The sequence below is a fragment of the Oryctolagus cuniculus genome, chromosome 7 (assembly GCF_964237555.1).
Source record: "Oryctolagus cuniculus chromosome 7, mOryCun1.1, whole genome shotgun sequence".
Lineage (NCBI taxonomy): Eukaryota > Metazoa > Chordata > Mammalia > Lagomorpha > Leporidae > Oryctolagus > Oryctolagus cuniculus.
Genome location: NC_091438.1, coordinates 2,164,094 through 2,180,972, shown reverse-complemented (window position 1 = coordinate 2,180,972; position 16,879 = coordinate 2,164,094). Strand labels below are relative to the sequence as shown.

The 16,879-nt window shown below is 42.7% G+C and overlaps 1 protein-coding gene and 1 pseudogene across 2 annotated transcripts in view; both read right to left on the bottom strand.

Annotated features, from left to right (window-relative positions):
* Window positions 1-16,879, bottom strand: part of KLHL20 (kelch like family member 20) — a 74,683-nt gene that overhangs the window by 40,730 nt on the left and 17,074 nt on the right. For both annotated transcript variants that reach the window (XM_070077132.1, XM_070077133.1), the window contains exon 3: window positions 7,276-7,849. In XM_070077132.1, the coding sequence (XP_069933233.1) occupies window positions 7,276-7,849 (574 nt within the window). The remainder of the gene's footprint in view (window positions 1-7,275; window positions 7,850-16,879) is intronic.
* LOC103349990 (endoplasmic reticulum resident protein 44 pseudogene) lies at window positions 412-7,267 on the bottom strand (annotated as a pseudogene).

Genomic DNA, 16,879 nt, shown 5'->3' with positions numbered 1-16,879 from the left:
CACACAGGATGCTGGCACTGCAGGCAGAGGCTTAACCTACTATGCCACAGCACTGCCTCTAAACCCTTTCATTTTTATGACACAGTCTTCAAAATTATCTGAGACTTTCTGGGGCTCAGGAAATTAAACAGGTAAGCTTTACAGTTTAGCTGAGGTTGCTCATCAGGTAACTTAGTAATCAGGGTGCACGTTTACTCTGTGGTAGGGTTGATAAATTTAGCAAATAAAAATACAGGACATTATGCTAAGAGTTATGATAAAGAAATCCTGTTTACCTGGAATTTAAACTTAACTGGAACCTTGTGCTTTATTTGGCAACCCCATGCTGGAGGTTATAAAGAACAGAGCCACATTTGGTGCCCAGTAGCTGTGTTGACCTTCACAGCATAGAAAACTTTTTCTTTTTTTTTCTTTTTTTTTTTTTTTTACAAGATTTATTTATTTATTTGAAAGGGTTACAGAGAGAGAGAGAGGTCTTCCATCCGCTGGTTCACTTCTCAAACAGCCACAGTGGCCAGTGCTGGGCCAGGCCGAGGCCAGGAGCTCCATCCATGTCTTCCACTTGGGGGCTGGAAGACAGCAAACAATGGCTCAAGTGGTTGGGTTTCCATCACCCGTGTGTGAGACCTGAATAGAGTTCCAGGCTCCTGGCTTAGACCTGGCCCAGCCTTGGCAGTGTGAGCATTTGGGAATTGAACCAATAGAGCAGAGATCTCATTTTATTGGTCTGTCTCTCCTTATCTTTCTCTATGCTTCTCAAATACAAAGTTTATAAAAATGTATTTAAAAATTCAAAAAAGCACACATATATAAAATATTAAGGGGTAAAATAACTGTTGGTGAAAAAAATTAAAAATTAAAGAGATGGGGCCAGCACTGTGGTGTAGCGGGTAAAACTACTGCCTGCAGTGCCGGCATCCCATATGTGCGCCAGTTTGAGTCCCAGCTGCTCCACTTCCTATCCAGCTCTCTGCTATGGCCTGGGAAAGCAGTGGAAGATGGCCTAAGCCCTTGGGCCCCTGCACCTGTGTGGGAGACCCAGAAGAAGCTCCTGGCTCCAGGCATCAGATTGGCACAGCTCTGGATCAGCACAGCTGCGGCCAACTGGGGAGTGAACCAGCAGATGGAAGACTTCTCTCTCTGCCCCTCCTTCCCTGTCTGTTCTCTGACTTTCAAGTAAAGTAAATAAATCTTTAAAAAAAATTAAAGAGATTATTTTGCTTATCTCCAGGTACATCTGAAAACCTAGATAAAGTTGATGAATTTCCAGGGAAATATATTTTAACCAAATGTTCTCAGTAAAAAATATTTCACACAGGAAATAGAGAAACTCAGCAGTAAACTTCTTCACAAAAAAAGCACGCCTAGATATAAGGTTTTACAGGGAAATTCTATTAAAGAAGGCATGTGAAAAGTTGGGTCATATTTGTTTGAATGAGAACTTTTAACTGTAAAATAATGACTGCCAACATTAGTGAAGTCTAAACCCCATTTAGTCATGTTGTATTTCCCTTTTCATAGTTTTTGGAATTAATTAAGATTTGTTAAAAATTTTTACATTTAGGTTTACGAGAGATATTGTTCTGTAGTTTTTAGGTATCTGTGTTCTTGATAACAGGATGATTTTGGCCTTATAAAACAAATTGGCAACTTTCTTTTCCTTTCCCAGAAAGACTGTGTTGAATTAGTATGATTTTTTTTTCTTAACTGCTTTGTAAAATTTACCATCTATTACTGGTGTCTTGTTTGTGAGAAAGTTTTTAACTTATAAATTAAATCTCTTCCATAGATTTAGGACTGCTCAGGTTTCCTATTTTTTAAGTCAGTTTTTGTAATTTGTGTTTTTTTAAATGTCTTTCAGTTTACTCAAAAACACACATAGAATTGTGAAAATATAGGTTTACTGTTTCCAGCATGTAAGTTGATGCTGTTGTCAAAAGGCTTGCAAATTGTTTTCAAGTTTTTAAAGCTCGTCTTGACCTTTCACTAAAGCATGCCTATATTTGCTGGGTGCTAGTTTCTGGAAGGAGCTCTCGGGTGGACGTACTGCCTGCCACATCTTGGACTTGCTCTCTGGAAGCTGTATCAGTTGGGTCAGGCCCATGATGGGATGCTCTGTGGAGTTTTCCAGAGTGTAAGCCAAATACAAGCTCCTTGAGTTGCCAGGAATTAAAACATCCTTGAAGTCTGCAAACACATACATATGCCTGAAGCTGTCAACTGCTCTAACAGGGCAACCTGCTGGAGTTTCTGTATGTGCACAAGAGGACGTTTAAATTGGTCACAATCTGCATGCAAAAAGTTGACTGTATCTTTTTCATTTATTAGTTGCTGGGCTACTTCATTCTGGAGTATTTCTAAGCTTTCTGCATTGTCTCTCATATGGAAGAACAGAAGAAATGGCAATCCTTCTGTCAACTCCTCTCCATTTCCAAAGGTTATTTCTCGGACAAGAGGAACACATTTATCTTGAATCCAATTGTAAGTCACATCAAAACCTGCCATGGATCCTGAGTACACCGTATCTGGGGCAGAATGCCCGGGTGGTTGTAGATGATGCTGTCTCCACTGTATCTTTCTGGTTTTGAAACATCCCCAAATGCAGAAAGGAAGGCACAGTCATCATGCAAAATACTTACTACTCTTTCAAATACTCTATAGTTGTCTGAATCCTTTTGTTCAAAATACTCGATGGTATTTCTTTTTCTGTGATCAAGAGGGTTGATTTCTGCTAAATCCTGAGTTTCTTGAATTGGGTCATTTTTTTGTTGCCTGATGTAATCTGCAAGTACTTTCACTGATCACTGACCTCTGTATTCTCTTCATCATCATCCTGTTACAGGACAATCTGAGTTGGGTATTTGCTTATTCTGTATCTTTGGGCTACAACAGAGTGCTGATCACAGTCAACTCCGGCAAACACTACTTGATTTTCATTTGGATATTCTTCCTTAATGACATCAGAAGCTTCCTCAAAAATTGGATGCAACATCTGGCTGAAACAACACCAGTCAACATAAAAATTCACTAAAGCAACAATCAGCATTGTTTAAAATTTCACCTATATTCTCTGTATCAAAATCTGTTATTTCAGTTGTTCCAGGAGTAAAAACTCAAGTTACCAGGAGCAGCGGGCAACATCTTAAGTCAGGTAAGGATATGAAGATGGCAGGATTCACAGTAATGCTGGGGTCTGTGGCAGGGACAGGCATGGGCAGCTGGCATTGAGTTGAGCTGGGCTGGGCTGGGTTAGGAGAAGGCTGAGCTCTGGGAGCCGGTGGCAGTGGAGGAGTCTCCTAGCAGTCACACCTTGTCCTCTTGACCCGGAGTTCCAGCAGTGAACATCTGGGACAACTTCGATTTGTGTTTTTTGAAGAATTTCATTTTATTTGTTGAATTTATTGGTGAAATGTTGTTCATAATATTTTCTTTATAATCTTTTTGATGTATAAAGAATCTGTAATTGAAATTTTCTCTTTCATTCCTAATGCTGGTCATTTGTGTCTCCTCTTCATTTTATTATCAGCATAGGTAGAGGTTTTTGGAAGAACTAATGAATTTTGTTCTAGCCATTGTTCTTTTTTGCTTTGCACTTACTTTCATTTTGATTTGCTTTTGTTTTTCTAGTTTATAAAAATAAATCACTAGAACAAAAATACAAACCTTCCTATAAACTGAAAAAAATTAAATCGAAAAGCAAAGAAGATGCCAAATAGAGAAACACAGTGCAGAATTTCTGCAAAACAATAATGAAGCACTAAAGACCAAAATCTACTAAATACATTTAAAGCAGCAAATACAGAAAAAATATAGCTTTAAATACTCAGAATACAAAAATGAAAATAAGTTCTTAATTCAAACAGTTAGAAAAGAGTACAGAAGCCAAAAGAAAGCAAGAAGGAAGGAAATAACAGAAGTTAAACCATAATGTAACACGACAGAGAAAAAAAGTAGAGCTAACTAAGTAAAAATCTTGATTCTTTGAAAAACATTAACAAAATAGACCACAAGTCCACTTATTAAAAGAGGGAAACATTTAAGGCATACTCTCGAGAGAGGTAGATATTTGGCTTAATGATCTTCCTTTCATATGTCCATTTTCCATTTGAAATTTTGTTTTATATACATTGCTTATAGAATAATTTATGCTATCTTTTCTGCCGTAGTTCATGTTTTTTCTCATTGAATTCATATGAGCTTTATGAGAAACAGCATTTTTTTTTTTTTGTCATGTAAGCTTCAAATAGGTTTTCTAAGTTTCACATTGATTTTTTAGTTTACTGGACTTACTGCTGCTGTTACAAAAATGAAATTTAGCTTATGCAATTTATCAATCTTTTTCTTTATGGCTCCTAGGTTGTAACCTGCTTAAATCTTAACTCTCAGCCTATTAACACTACCTCTTAGAATTAGAATTTTATTTTTTAAAAAAATTTATTTCAAAAGGAGAGGAGACAGGAAGAGAAAAATACAGAGACCTTGTTTGTGCTAATTCACTCCCAAAATATCCCCCAACAGCCAGATCTGGGTCAGGCTGAAGCCAGGAGCCAGGAACCCAATCTGAGTCTCCCACATAGGCAGCAGGGTAGAAATGGAAACAGAGCCAGGACTCAAACCCATGCACGCTAATATGGGATGCACGCATCTTAGGTGGTGTCTTACTTGCTATACCAAATGATTACCGCAGAATTTTATTTCTTATATTTAAATTTCATTTATTTGAAAGTGAGTGAGACAGAGAGAGAGGAGGGATACCTTCCAACTGCTAGTTAACTCCCCAAATGCCTGCAGTGGCCAGCTGGACCAGGCTGAAACCAGGAGCCAGGAATTCAATTCAGGTCTCCCACATGGGTGACAAGGACCCAAGTACTTGAGCCAATTCCTGCTGCCTCCCAGGGTGTACATTAGCTGGAAGCTAGAATTAAAAGCGGAACCCAAACCCAGGCACTCCAATACGGGAAGCAGGCATCCCAAGCTGTGTCTTAAATGCTGTGCCAAATGCCCACTTCATTATATTAATTCACCCATTGGAAATTTCATCTGTCTAAGGAGTTTGTTGTTTTCCCAAATTGCAGTTTTCCAAATGACGTTTGCTAAACAATTCTACTTTCCTTCACTGACTTTAAATGTCTACTGCATTCTCTTTAGCTTCAATGATCTGTTCCTTTTCTACCACTACCACCAAAATATTTATGATGTTTTAATAATTCTTAAGCCCAATGGCTTAATATTAATTTTCAGAAAATCCCTGCTTATTTGACTGCATGTATACATACATACTCATATATTAATGTATCCCATCCTTCTTAAAACAGTTCTTTCCTCTGCATTTCATGATCCCATGCTTCTAGTTTTCATTTCTTTTCTCAACTATCCCCACTCTTCCTTCACTAACCACCCCTAATACTGGAAGTCTCAGGCTCTTCTTCCTAGCTCCCTCCCCTAAGGTGATCGCATTGGCCTTGATTTCTTAGACTTGTTAATGGTGTTTTAATTATTAAAAAAATTCATGGGAGACCAGGAGAAGCACCTGGTTCCTGGCTTCAGATCGGCACACCAGCCGTAGCGGCCATTTGGAGGGTGAACCAACGGAAGGAAGACCTTTCTCTCTGTCTCTCTCTCTCTCACTAACTCTGCCTGTCAAAAAATAAAGTACATATTTTATGCAATTAAATTTACCAATCATTTCCTTTACAGCTTCTTGGGTTTTCTCTTGCTTAAAAAGAATCAGTCCATGGCTTAATTACTATGTCAACAACACCTAAATTTTAATCTGGGCCTAATATCTTATCTAGGAAATAGACTCATAAGCAACTGCTTGTTCAATATCTACTTAAATACCTCAAAGGTGTCCCAAACTGTACATTTCTGAAACAGAAATCATGATCTTATCTCCTTACACTGTGCCACCCTTTAGTACATATAGAGTACAAATTCCTAGAAGCAGGACTGCTGGATCATAAACTGTGTGAAAAAGTATACAATTTTAACAGATACTGACAAACTTCAAATTCATACTACAATGAACCTATTTCCCTGCTAACATGCCAACAGACTGTATAAAGTTATGAATAGTTAATAGTATTTTGGTGCAGTTTTGTGTTTTAGTTATTTTCAATAAATGTGACCAGATTTTCGGATATTTAAGGCAATATGAATTTCCCTTTCTTTTCTACTCTTTTTTTTTTTTTTTTTTTTTTGACAGGCAGAGTGGACAGTGAGAGAGAGAGAGACAGAGAGAAAGGTCTTCCTTTTCCGTTGGTTCACCCCCCAGTGGCCGCTCCGGCTGGTGTGCTGCGGCTGGCACACCATGCTGATCCAAAGCCAGGAGCCAAGTGCTTCCTCCTGGTCTCCCATGTGGGTGCAGGGCCCAAGGACTTGGGTCATCCTCCACTGTCTTTCTGGGCCACAGCAGAGAGCTGGACTGGAAGAGGAGCAACCAGGACAGAATCTGGCGCCCTGACTAGGACTAGAACCCAGTGTGCCGGGGCCGCAGGTGGAGGATTAGCCTATTGAGCCGCGGCGTTGACCCTCATTTTTCTTTTAAGTTTGGATTATAATTTGTTCTGCTGAATAATTCATGTAACCAGGAAGGAAATGCCTTATGCAAATGACTGATACCAGGTGCTCTATCAGGTACAGATCCTCTTAGGAATTAGTGAAATGTATTTTGGGTTGTAAATAAGCCTTTTATGAATATAGCTGTGGGGCCGGCGCCGTGGCTCAATAGGCTAATCCTCCACCTTGCGGCGCCGGCACACCGGGTTCTAGTCCCAGTCAGGGCGCCGGATTCTGTCCCGGTTGCCCCTCTTCCAGGCCAGCTCTCTGCTATGGCCAGGGAGTGCAGTGGAGGATGGCCCAGGTGCTTGGGCCCTGCACCCCATGGGAGACCAGGAAAAGCACCTGGAGCCTGGCTCCTGCCATCGGATCAGCGCGGTGCACCGGCTGCAGCGGCGGCCATTGGAGGGTGAACCAACGGCAAAAAGGAAGACCTTTCTCTCTCTGTCTCTCTCTCACTGTCCACTCTGCCTGTAAAAAAAAAAAAAAAAAAGAATATAGCTGTGGAGAATCAATCCCTAAGCCATAAGTTTTGCTGGTAAAACATAAAATTGGCTTCCAAAATAAAAATCAGGCTTAGATTTTATAAATATTTCTATGACATTGTGAGTTAGGATCAACAGCAAATATTCGGGCAGGTGTTAACAGACTATGAACTCGTATCCCTCTCTTGACAAATAGGTTACAAATGTGTTCAAACCACCAAATACAACTCACCTCTTGGAAGTTATGTTGAGTGAACTTGTCTGCTATCCTTAGCAGCTCACGACATGAATGTGTATCAGCAAAAGCCCGAATGCCCAGGCAGTTAGAAGGATCTAACTGTCTCTTCAGGAATTCGCAGCAGGCCTCCTGTATTTCTGCCAGCTGGAGGAGGCAGGCAGCTGGCAGAAGGGTCTGCACATTGCCCTCTTCGACAGTGATCTGGGAAGTATACGCAAAGTCAATCAGGAGTTCCATGGCCCTCTCATCGATGTCTCGGATCACGACTTCGGTCTGACGGCTCTCTGCCAGTTCTCCTGTGAACATAGCTCGGAAGTAGGGACTGCAGGCTGACAAGATGACTCGGTGGGCATATATTTTCTTAGCTCCCACAACTAGAACCACATCGCAGAGCTCCCGGTGCTTTCTCAGAAGGTTAATAACTTCCAAGGTCTGTCGAGGGTGCTTGTCTGAGATGTAGGGCATGCGGGCAGGTTGGGGAACCCCTTCTGGCAGTTTGTTGGGGTCTCCAAGAGTGCAGCGGCTTGTTACATCCATTCCAGTCTCTCCTGGTCGAATGTTGGTACACCTACAGGAGGGAAGGAGAGGGAGGGAAGATGGTAATATTAGGAGAACTTCTGCCTTTAAGCTTTGTAAATCAAGAGATAGAAACATGTGCAATTAACAAGAGAGAGAAATAAGCCCCCAAGGAACTCTCTTCCTAAGACCCATTAATTTCTTTAAAATTTCCTGAAGGATGAATGGTAATAATTCCAAGTCAGAGCTCTCATAAAAGAAATGATAATTCCTTTTCATCCTGAAGTAGTTACACTGCGTTGGGTCATTTCCCACACAATGTTAATACAGAGCATTTGTAAATGTTTGTCTCTGCATGAAACAGATATATGAAGCTTAATTTCTAAATCAAGTTTAACCAGAATATCAGTATTTGTTATTTTTTTATAATAGCTGATATTTATTTCTTATTTTCACTGGGCAATACATTGAATTTTTCTAAGGTTCATCATAAAATCTGCTAACTACAGCACATGTTGCATGAAAAGATCAGAAGGGAAAAAGGCCAGGGTTGAAAAAATTATTTTCATGCATTAATATTATATTTATTTGATCTAAGATATATTTTTTCTTTTTTTTTAAAGATTTATTTTGTTTATTTGAAAGGCAGAGTTACAGAGTGAGGTAGAGATAAAGAGAGAGGTCTTCCATCTGCTGATTCACTCCCCACATAGCTGCAATGGCCAGAGCTGCGCCTATCTAAAGCCAGGAACCAGGAGCTTCTTCCAGGTCTCCCACGTGGGTGCAGGGGCCCAAGGACTTGAACCATCTTCCACTGCTTTCCAGGCCATAGCAGAGGGCTGGATCGGAAGAGGAGCAGCTGGGTCTCGAACCAGTGCCCATATGGAATGCCAGCACTTCAGGTCAGGGCCTTAACCCACTGTGCCACAGCACCGGCCCCAAGATATATATTTTTCATAGTTTAGTATTTAGTAAACCTTGGAAATCATCTAAAACTGATGTCCAAGAAACTTAACAGCTACCAAGTACAAGAGGTATGATCAGTTTGCCCTACCCTCACAAGGAAATTTTAGTCACATTTCTTGAAAGAGGTATTAGAATTTTCAGAGCCAAGAGAGGTTAGTGTGACAGTCTTATGTCGCAAAACAACAATTGCTCAAGATCTGAAAGTTTTTGGTTAACTTTCAAAGGAAGAGATTTTACTCTAAATGGTATATAATTGGTATATACTTGATCTAAAGAGTCTTATCAGGACGGGTATTTAGTCTAGTGGTTGAGATGGCTCTTCTCACATCAGCACACCTGGGTTGATTCCCAGCTCTGGCTCTTGACTCCAGCTTTCTGCCAGGGCAGACCCTGGGAGCCAGCATGAAGGCTCAAGTAACTGAGTTCCTGCTACCTGTGTGGGAGGCCTGAACTGAGCTTGTGCCTCCCAGCTTTGGCCAGCTCTGGCTGCTGCAGGAATCCAGAGAGTGAACCAGTAGATGGAAGCTCTCTGTCTCTCAAATACATAAAATAAAATAAAATAAAATAATCACTACCTTAACCAAATGTGATAGGAAATATATATAATATACATATCAAGATTATATGATTACAGTAGTTTTAAAGAAGTAAATTAGGAAATAGAAAATAAAAGGTAAAAACACACACACATGCATACACACTATCACAGCATAGATTATATAACAGGGTGTCACTGTGAGGCTATAAGCAATTGCTGATCCAAACATAATTCAGAGGATTCATCAGTCTCTGAATAAGAGGTAAACTTTGAGGCAAACTTTATGATATCGAAGAAAACTGAGTATTAATTATATGGGTAAAAATATTGTCAGCTAATAAGAAAAGCTTTGTACCCTTAAGGCAGTCTTTACATTCTAAATAATTATTAAATAAATCAAGTGTCATATAAATAAGGAGCACAGTAAATAACTATAGGGTTAATTCTAATAGTTGGTCCTAAGAAAGAAAATAATCAAATCAAATATTTTAGAATTCATTCAGAGAGAAACGAATAGGTATGAAGAGTTCCTTCTCATATATAAACTGGATTGAGTCAAACATCAGGTGTCTTAAAGTGTTTTTTTAAATTTTTTATTTTTTTGACAGGCAGAGTGGACAGTGAGAGAGAGAGAGAGAGACAAAGGTCTTCCTTTTCCATTGGTTCACCCCCCAGTGGCCGCTCTGGCCAGCGCGCTGTGGCCGGTGCACCGTGCCGATCTGAAGCCAGGAGCCAGGTGCTTCTCCTGGTCTCCCATGGGGTGCAGGGCCCAAGCACCTGGGCCATCCTCCACTGCACTCCCTGGCCACAGCAGAGAGCTGGACTGGAAGAGGAGCAACCGGGACAGAATCCGGCGCCCCAACCGGAACTAGAACCAGGGGTGCTGGTGCCGCAGGCAGAGTATTAGCCTAGTGAGCTGCGGCGCCGGCTTTAAAGTGTTTTTATTATATCTTTTTTAAAAAAATTATTTTATTAAAATTTTTTTGATTATATAAAAAGATTTCTTCCTTCATCTCTCCCAACCAAGCATAACAGCTCTGACAGAGGGGTACTATGACTAATCTAATTTTGATTTTTTAGCATCTTTCTAGCTGTAGTTCATCAAAGCAGGCTCTGAAATCAAAGGGAGCTGGGTGGATATCCTAGTACTGACCCTTCCTAGTATCTTTAGTTCTAAAACAGGAACCTGTCCCATAGAGTAAAGATTAAAGGAGATAATGCGCGTAAAAGCTTTCAGTTCAGGGTTTGCTATATATCAACCATTTTGAATTGTAACTATTGTAATAATGACTGCTTATACTCCTTTTAGATAAGGTGGTATGCTTCTCCAAGTTCAAAATCCAATCTAAGCTAATATGCTTCAATTAATATTTAAATCAATTTTGAATTAGTGATAATGCAGCCATGTCCAGATTAAGGTTTATCTTTACTTAGAAATCCTTTCTTCAGTTTATGAAAATTAAAACAATAAGATGACACATGAAGCTTTAGCTTGTTTAGTAGGACTCTTCAGAACCTCTAGAAAAAGATTTTGTTAGATTAATTTGAGTCTGGAGATAAAAGTTGTACTTCAAAAAGTTCATGGGATGGGATCGGCACTGTGGCATAGCAGGTAAAGCCACTACCTGCAGTGTTGTCATCCTATATGGGCGCTGGTTCGAGTCCCAACTGCTCCACTTCCCATCCAGCTTTCTGCTATGGCCTGGGAAAGCAGTAGAAGATGGTCCAACACTTTGGGCCCCTGCACCCATGTGGGAGATACGTAAGAAGCTCCTGGCTTCAGACCGGTGCAGCTCTGGCTTTTGCAGCCATGTGGGGAGTGAAACAGCGGATGGAAGACCTCTCTTTCTTTCTGCCTCTGCCTCTGTGTAACTCTTCCTTTCAAATAAATAAATAAATCTCAAAAAAAAAAAAAATAGCTCATGGGAAATGGAATCAAAAGATAATTTTTGTGCAAAAAATGTGAAATTCATGCATTTTTTATAATATGCATTTTCCATGAACTTTTGGGAAGACTCCTCGTATTAGGTATTACAAATAGCTTCAAATAAAAGTACCAGATGGGGTGGGTGTTGTGGCACTGTAGGGTGGACTGCTGCTTAGGATGCCTGCATACCATATTGAAGTGCTCGTTCCCATCCCAACCACTCTGCTTCTAATCCAGCTCTCTGCCAAGTCACCTTGGAAGCAGCAGAGGATGGCTCAAGTGCTTGAGTTCCTGCCAGGCATGTGGGTGACCAGGATGGAGTTCCTGCCTCCTGGCCCTGGCCTGGCCCAACCCCAGATACCTTTCTCCCTCTCTCTCTCTCTATCACTTTGCCTTACAAACAAATAAATAAACAAACCTTAAAAAAAATAAACATATGCCAAACTGTTTCCACCAATCACTGATCAATCAGTTTTACTATGATTACAAAAGAAATGTGTAAGTTCATATATAGATTATTCTTCAAGTTATAAATAAATAGTTTTCTAAAAGTTTAATTTTATGATGACTTTACTAGCAGAGCAGGTCTCCTGATGCTTCTGGACAAATCACAACTACTTCCTGAGCTATTGTGACTATTTATTTTATTTCTTTTTAAAATTTATTTATTTATTGAAAGTCAGAGTTACATAGAGGGAGAAGGAGAGGAACAGAGAGAGAGAGAGAGAGAGAGGGAGAGAGAGGGAGAGAGAGAGGGAGAGGTCTTCCATCTGCTGGTTCACTCCCCAGATGGCCGCAATGGCCAGAGGAGCCAGGAGCCAGGAGCTTCCTCCAGGTTTTCCACATGGGTGCAGGGGCACAAGGATTTGGGTCATCTTCTACTGTTTTCACAGGCCATAGCAGAGAGTTGGATGAGAAGTGGAGCAGCCGGGACTTGAACCGGTACCCATATGGGATGCCAGCATTGCATACAGCAGCTTTACCTGCTAAGCCACAGTCCCAAGCCCCTATTGTGACTATTCAACAACTGGGATTCAAGTGAATGATGCAGAAGGGGAGAGCTTAGGATTGTTTTAGCATTTCAAAACAAAGTTTTGTGTTTTCCTTACTGATTATCCAAATTTCTTTTAACTGATTTTTAAAAAAAGATTTCTTTATTTTAAAGGTAGAGTTACAGAGAGAGAGAGAGAAGGAGAGATAGAGATCTTCCATCTGCTGGTTCACTCTCCAAATGGCAGCAATGACTGCCGCTGCGCCAAGCCAAAGCCAAATGCTTCTTCAGGGTCTCCCATGTAGGTGCAGGGGCCCTCCTCTGCTGCTTTCCCAGGCACATTAGCAGGGAGTTGGACCAGAAGTGGGACAGCAGGGCCTCAAACCAGCGCCCACATGGAATGTGTTAGAAGCCATGCGGGATATGGCTTTAACACTCTGTACCACAGTGCTGGTCCTGTCATCCAAATTTCTGTACAACTCTTTCTAAAAGCCCAGGGAACTGTTCCAAACACAGATTTTTTTTTTCTTTTGATTAAGTCACCATAAAAAACTTCACCAGTGTAGTATCTGAAAGTCTTGATAACTTGGTGAAAAAAGGCCTACAAATGAATTTCAGATTTAAGGAAATAGTAAGCATAACTAAATTGAACTTAAGATTTTCCTCTTTAGAGCTGTGGCATAGCAGGTAAAGCCGCTGCCTGTAGTGCCAGCATCCCACATGGGCGCTGGTTGGAGTCCTGGCTGCTTCACTTCTGATCCAGCTCTCTGCTATGGCCTGGGAAAGCAGCAGAAGATGGCCCAAGTGCTTGGGCCCCTGCACCCTCATGGGAGACCCGGAAGAAGTTCCTGGCTCCTGGCTTCGGATCGCCCCAGCTCCAGCCATTTCAGCCATTTGGGTAGTGAATCAGCGATGGAAGACCTTTCTCTCTCTCTCTCTCTGCCTCTCTATAACTCTGCCTTTCAGATAAAATAAATAAATCTTTCCTAAAGTTGTACTTATGAAATGCATGAAGTTTGTATTCCTTAAAAAAAAGGTTTCTTTGGGAAAAAAATAAGTGAGATAGTTTAAGACATTTTCTTTTTTTTTTATAATGAAAACCCCAATTTTTTAAAAGTTTTTTTTTCTTTCTTTTTTTTTTTTTTTTTAATTTGAAAGACAGAGTTACAGAGAGAGGTAGAGGTAAAGAGAGAGGTCGTTCATCCACTGATTCACTCCCCAGATGGATGCAATGGCCAGAGCTGAGCTGATCCAAAGCACCAGGAGCCACGAGCTTCTTCTGGGTCTCCCATCCAGGTGCAGGGGCCCAAGGACTTGGACCATCTTCTACTGCTATCCCAGGCCATAGCAGAGAGCTGGACCGGAAGAGGAGCAGCCAGGACTAGAACCAGCGCCCATATGGGATGCTGGCGCTTCAGGCCAGGGCTTTAACCCGCTGTGCCACAGCGCCGGCCCCAAGACATTTTCAGAATTACACTTAAGTATTTCTAAAATACAGCTGTGTTTAACTTTTTACAAAAAGTTTCTTTTTTTCTATTCAAAGATTAGTTATTTGAAAAGCAGAAATACACACACACACACACACACACACACGGGGAGGAGGGAGGGAGGGAGAGAGGGAGAGAGGGAGAGAGGGAGAGAGAAAGAGAGAGAGACTGACTGACCTTCCATGTGCTGCTTTACTCCCTAAATGTCCACCGCGGGGTTGGACCAGACCAAAGACAGCAAAGCCAGGAGCCTGGATCTCCCTCAGGGTCTCCCATGTAGGGGTAGGAGCCATCTTTCCCTGCTTTCCCAGGAACATTAGCAGAAAGCTGGATCATAAGTGGAGATGACAGGACACAAACAGGTGCTCAAGTGGGATGCTGGTATAACGGGTGGCAGTTTAACCCACTGCACAACAATGCCAGCCAAGTGTTTAACTTTTTTTTTTTTTTTTTTGACAGGCAGAGCTATAGACAGTGAGAGAGAGACAGAGAGAAAGGTCTTCCTTCCTTTGGTTCACCCCCAACATGGCCACTACGGCTGGAGCTACTCCGATCCGAAGCCAGGAGCCAGGTGCCTCCTCCTGGTCTCCCATGCAGGTGCAGGGGCCCAAGCACTTGGGCCATCCTCCACTGTCTCCCTGGGCCACAGCAGAGAGCTAGACTGGAAGAGTAGCAAGCGGGACTAGAACCGGCGCTCACATGGGATGCCGGCGCAGCAGGTGGAGGATCAACCAAGTGAGCCACAGGGCAGACCCATGTTTAACTTTAAAAAAAAAAAAATTTTTTTTTTGACAGGCAGAAGTTAGGCAGAGAGAGAGAAAGGACTTCCTTCCGTTGGTTCACCCCACAAATGGCTACCACGGCCGGCACGCTGCGCCAATCCAAAGCCAGGAGCCAGGTGCTTCCTCTTGGTCTCCCATGCAGGTGCAGGGCCCAAGGACTTGGGCCATCCTCCACTGCCCTCCCGGGCCACAGCAGAGAGCTGGACTAGATGAGGAGCAACCGGGACAGAACCGGCGCCCCAACCGGGACTAGAACCCGGGGTGCCAGCACCGCAGGCAGAGGATTAGCCAAGTGAACCACGGCGCTGGCCAAAACATAATTTTTAAAAAGTTGGCCGGCGCCGTGGCTCAATAGGCTAATCCTCCGCCTTGCGGCGCCCGCACCCTGGGTTCTAGTCCCGGTCGGGGCGGCGGATTCTGTCCCGGTTGCCCCTCTTCCAGGGCAGCTCTCTGCTGTGGCCCGGGAGTGCAGTGGAGGATGGCCCAAGTGCTTGGGCCCTGCACTCACTTGGGAGACCATGAGGAAGCATCTGGCTCCTGGCTTTGCATGGCGCAACGTGCTGGCCGCACTGCACCGGCCATGGTGGCCACTTGGGGGGTGAACCAACGGAGAAAGGAAGACCTTTCTCTCTGTCTCTCTCTCTCTCACTGTCTAACTCTGCCTGTCAAAAAAAAAAAAAAAAAAAAAAGTTATTCTGCAGGGGCCAGCGCTGTGGCGCAGCGGGTTGACGCCCTGGCCTGAAGCACTGGAATTCCATATGGGCAGTGGTTCGCATCCCAGCTGTTCCACTTCCGATCCAGCTCTCCGCTATGGCCTGGGAAAGCAGAAGAAGATGGCCCAAGTCCTTGGGGCCCTACACCCACATAGGAGACCCGGAAGAAGCTCCTGGCTCCTGGCTTCAGATCAGCGCAGCTCCAGATGCTGTGGCCAATTGGGGAGTGAACCATTGGATGGAAGATCTCTCTCTCTCTCTCTCTCTCCACCTCTCCTCTCTCTGTGTAACTCTGACTTTCAAATAAATAAATAAATCTTTTTTAAAAATAAACAGAAAAAAAGTTATTCTGCATAATATGAGAAGCAAATTTATATCATATTTTATGTACAGAAATTTAGGTACTAACGTTACATTTGAGGATTTTAAATATTGACAAATAATTAGAACTAAGATTTTTTTTTTTTTTTTTTTGGACAGACAAAGTGGACAGTGAGAGAGAGACAGAGAGAAAGGTCTTCCTTTGCCATTGGTTCACCCCCCAATGGCCACTGTGGCCGGCGCACCGTGCTGATCCAAAGCCAGGAGCCAGGTGCTTCTCCTGGTCTCCCATGTGGGTGCAGGGCCCAAGCACTTGGGCCATCTTCCACTGCTCTCCCAGGCCACAGCAGAGAGCTGGCCTGGAAGAGGAGCAACTGGAACAGAATCCGGCGCCCAATCGGGACTAGAACCCGGGATGCCGTAGCCGCAGGTGGAGGATTAGCCTATTGAGCTGCGGCGCCGGCCAGAACTAAGATCTTTGGACTTTTATAATCATCAAACATGCAGAGAAAAGAGTCTATACTGCTCAGTTAAAATAAAATAGCTGGGCCTGGCATTGCAGTGTAGTGAGTGAAGCCGCCGCTGCCTGTGATGCTGGCATCCCATATGGATGAAGGTTAGAGTCCTGGTTGCTCCACTTCTGATTCAGTTCTCTGCTAATGCACTTGGGAAAAGCAGACCACCAAGTACTTGGGCCTCTGCACCCAACATGGGAGATCAGGAAGAATCTCCTGGCTCCTGGCTTTGGTCTGGCACAGCCCTGGCTGTTGCAGCCATTTGGGGAATGAACCAGCAAATGGAAGATCGCTTTCTGTCTCTCCCTCTCCCTCTGTAACTCTTTCAAATAAATAAATAAATGTTTTAAAAATAAAATTATTGTTTTAATAAATATTTACTAATTGCTGAGATTAAGTATAGTTACAAAGCATTTTTCTATAAAGAATGTGACAAATTTAAAGGAATAAAAAGAGGTAATCAAGGGCCAGCATTATTTCATGGTGGGTAAGACCACTGCCTTCAACACAGGTATCCCATATGGGCATTGGTTTGTGTCTTGGGCACTCCACTTCTTTTATTTATTTATTTTAAAGTCAGAGTTACACAGAGAAAGGAGGAGAGGCAGAGAGAAAGAGAGAGAGAGAGAGGTCTTCCATCCCTGGTTCACTCCCCAATTGGCTGCAATGGCTGGAGCTCCACAGATGCAAAGCCAAAAGCCAGGAGCTTCTTCCAAGTCTCCCCCATGGGTGCAGGGGCTGAAGGGCTTTGACGGTCTTCTGCTTTCCCAGGCCAGAGCTGGATCAGAAGTGGAGCAGCCAGGACTTGAACTGGCACCCATATGGAATGCTAGCACTGCAGG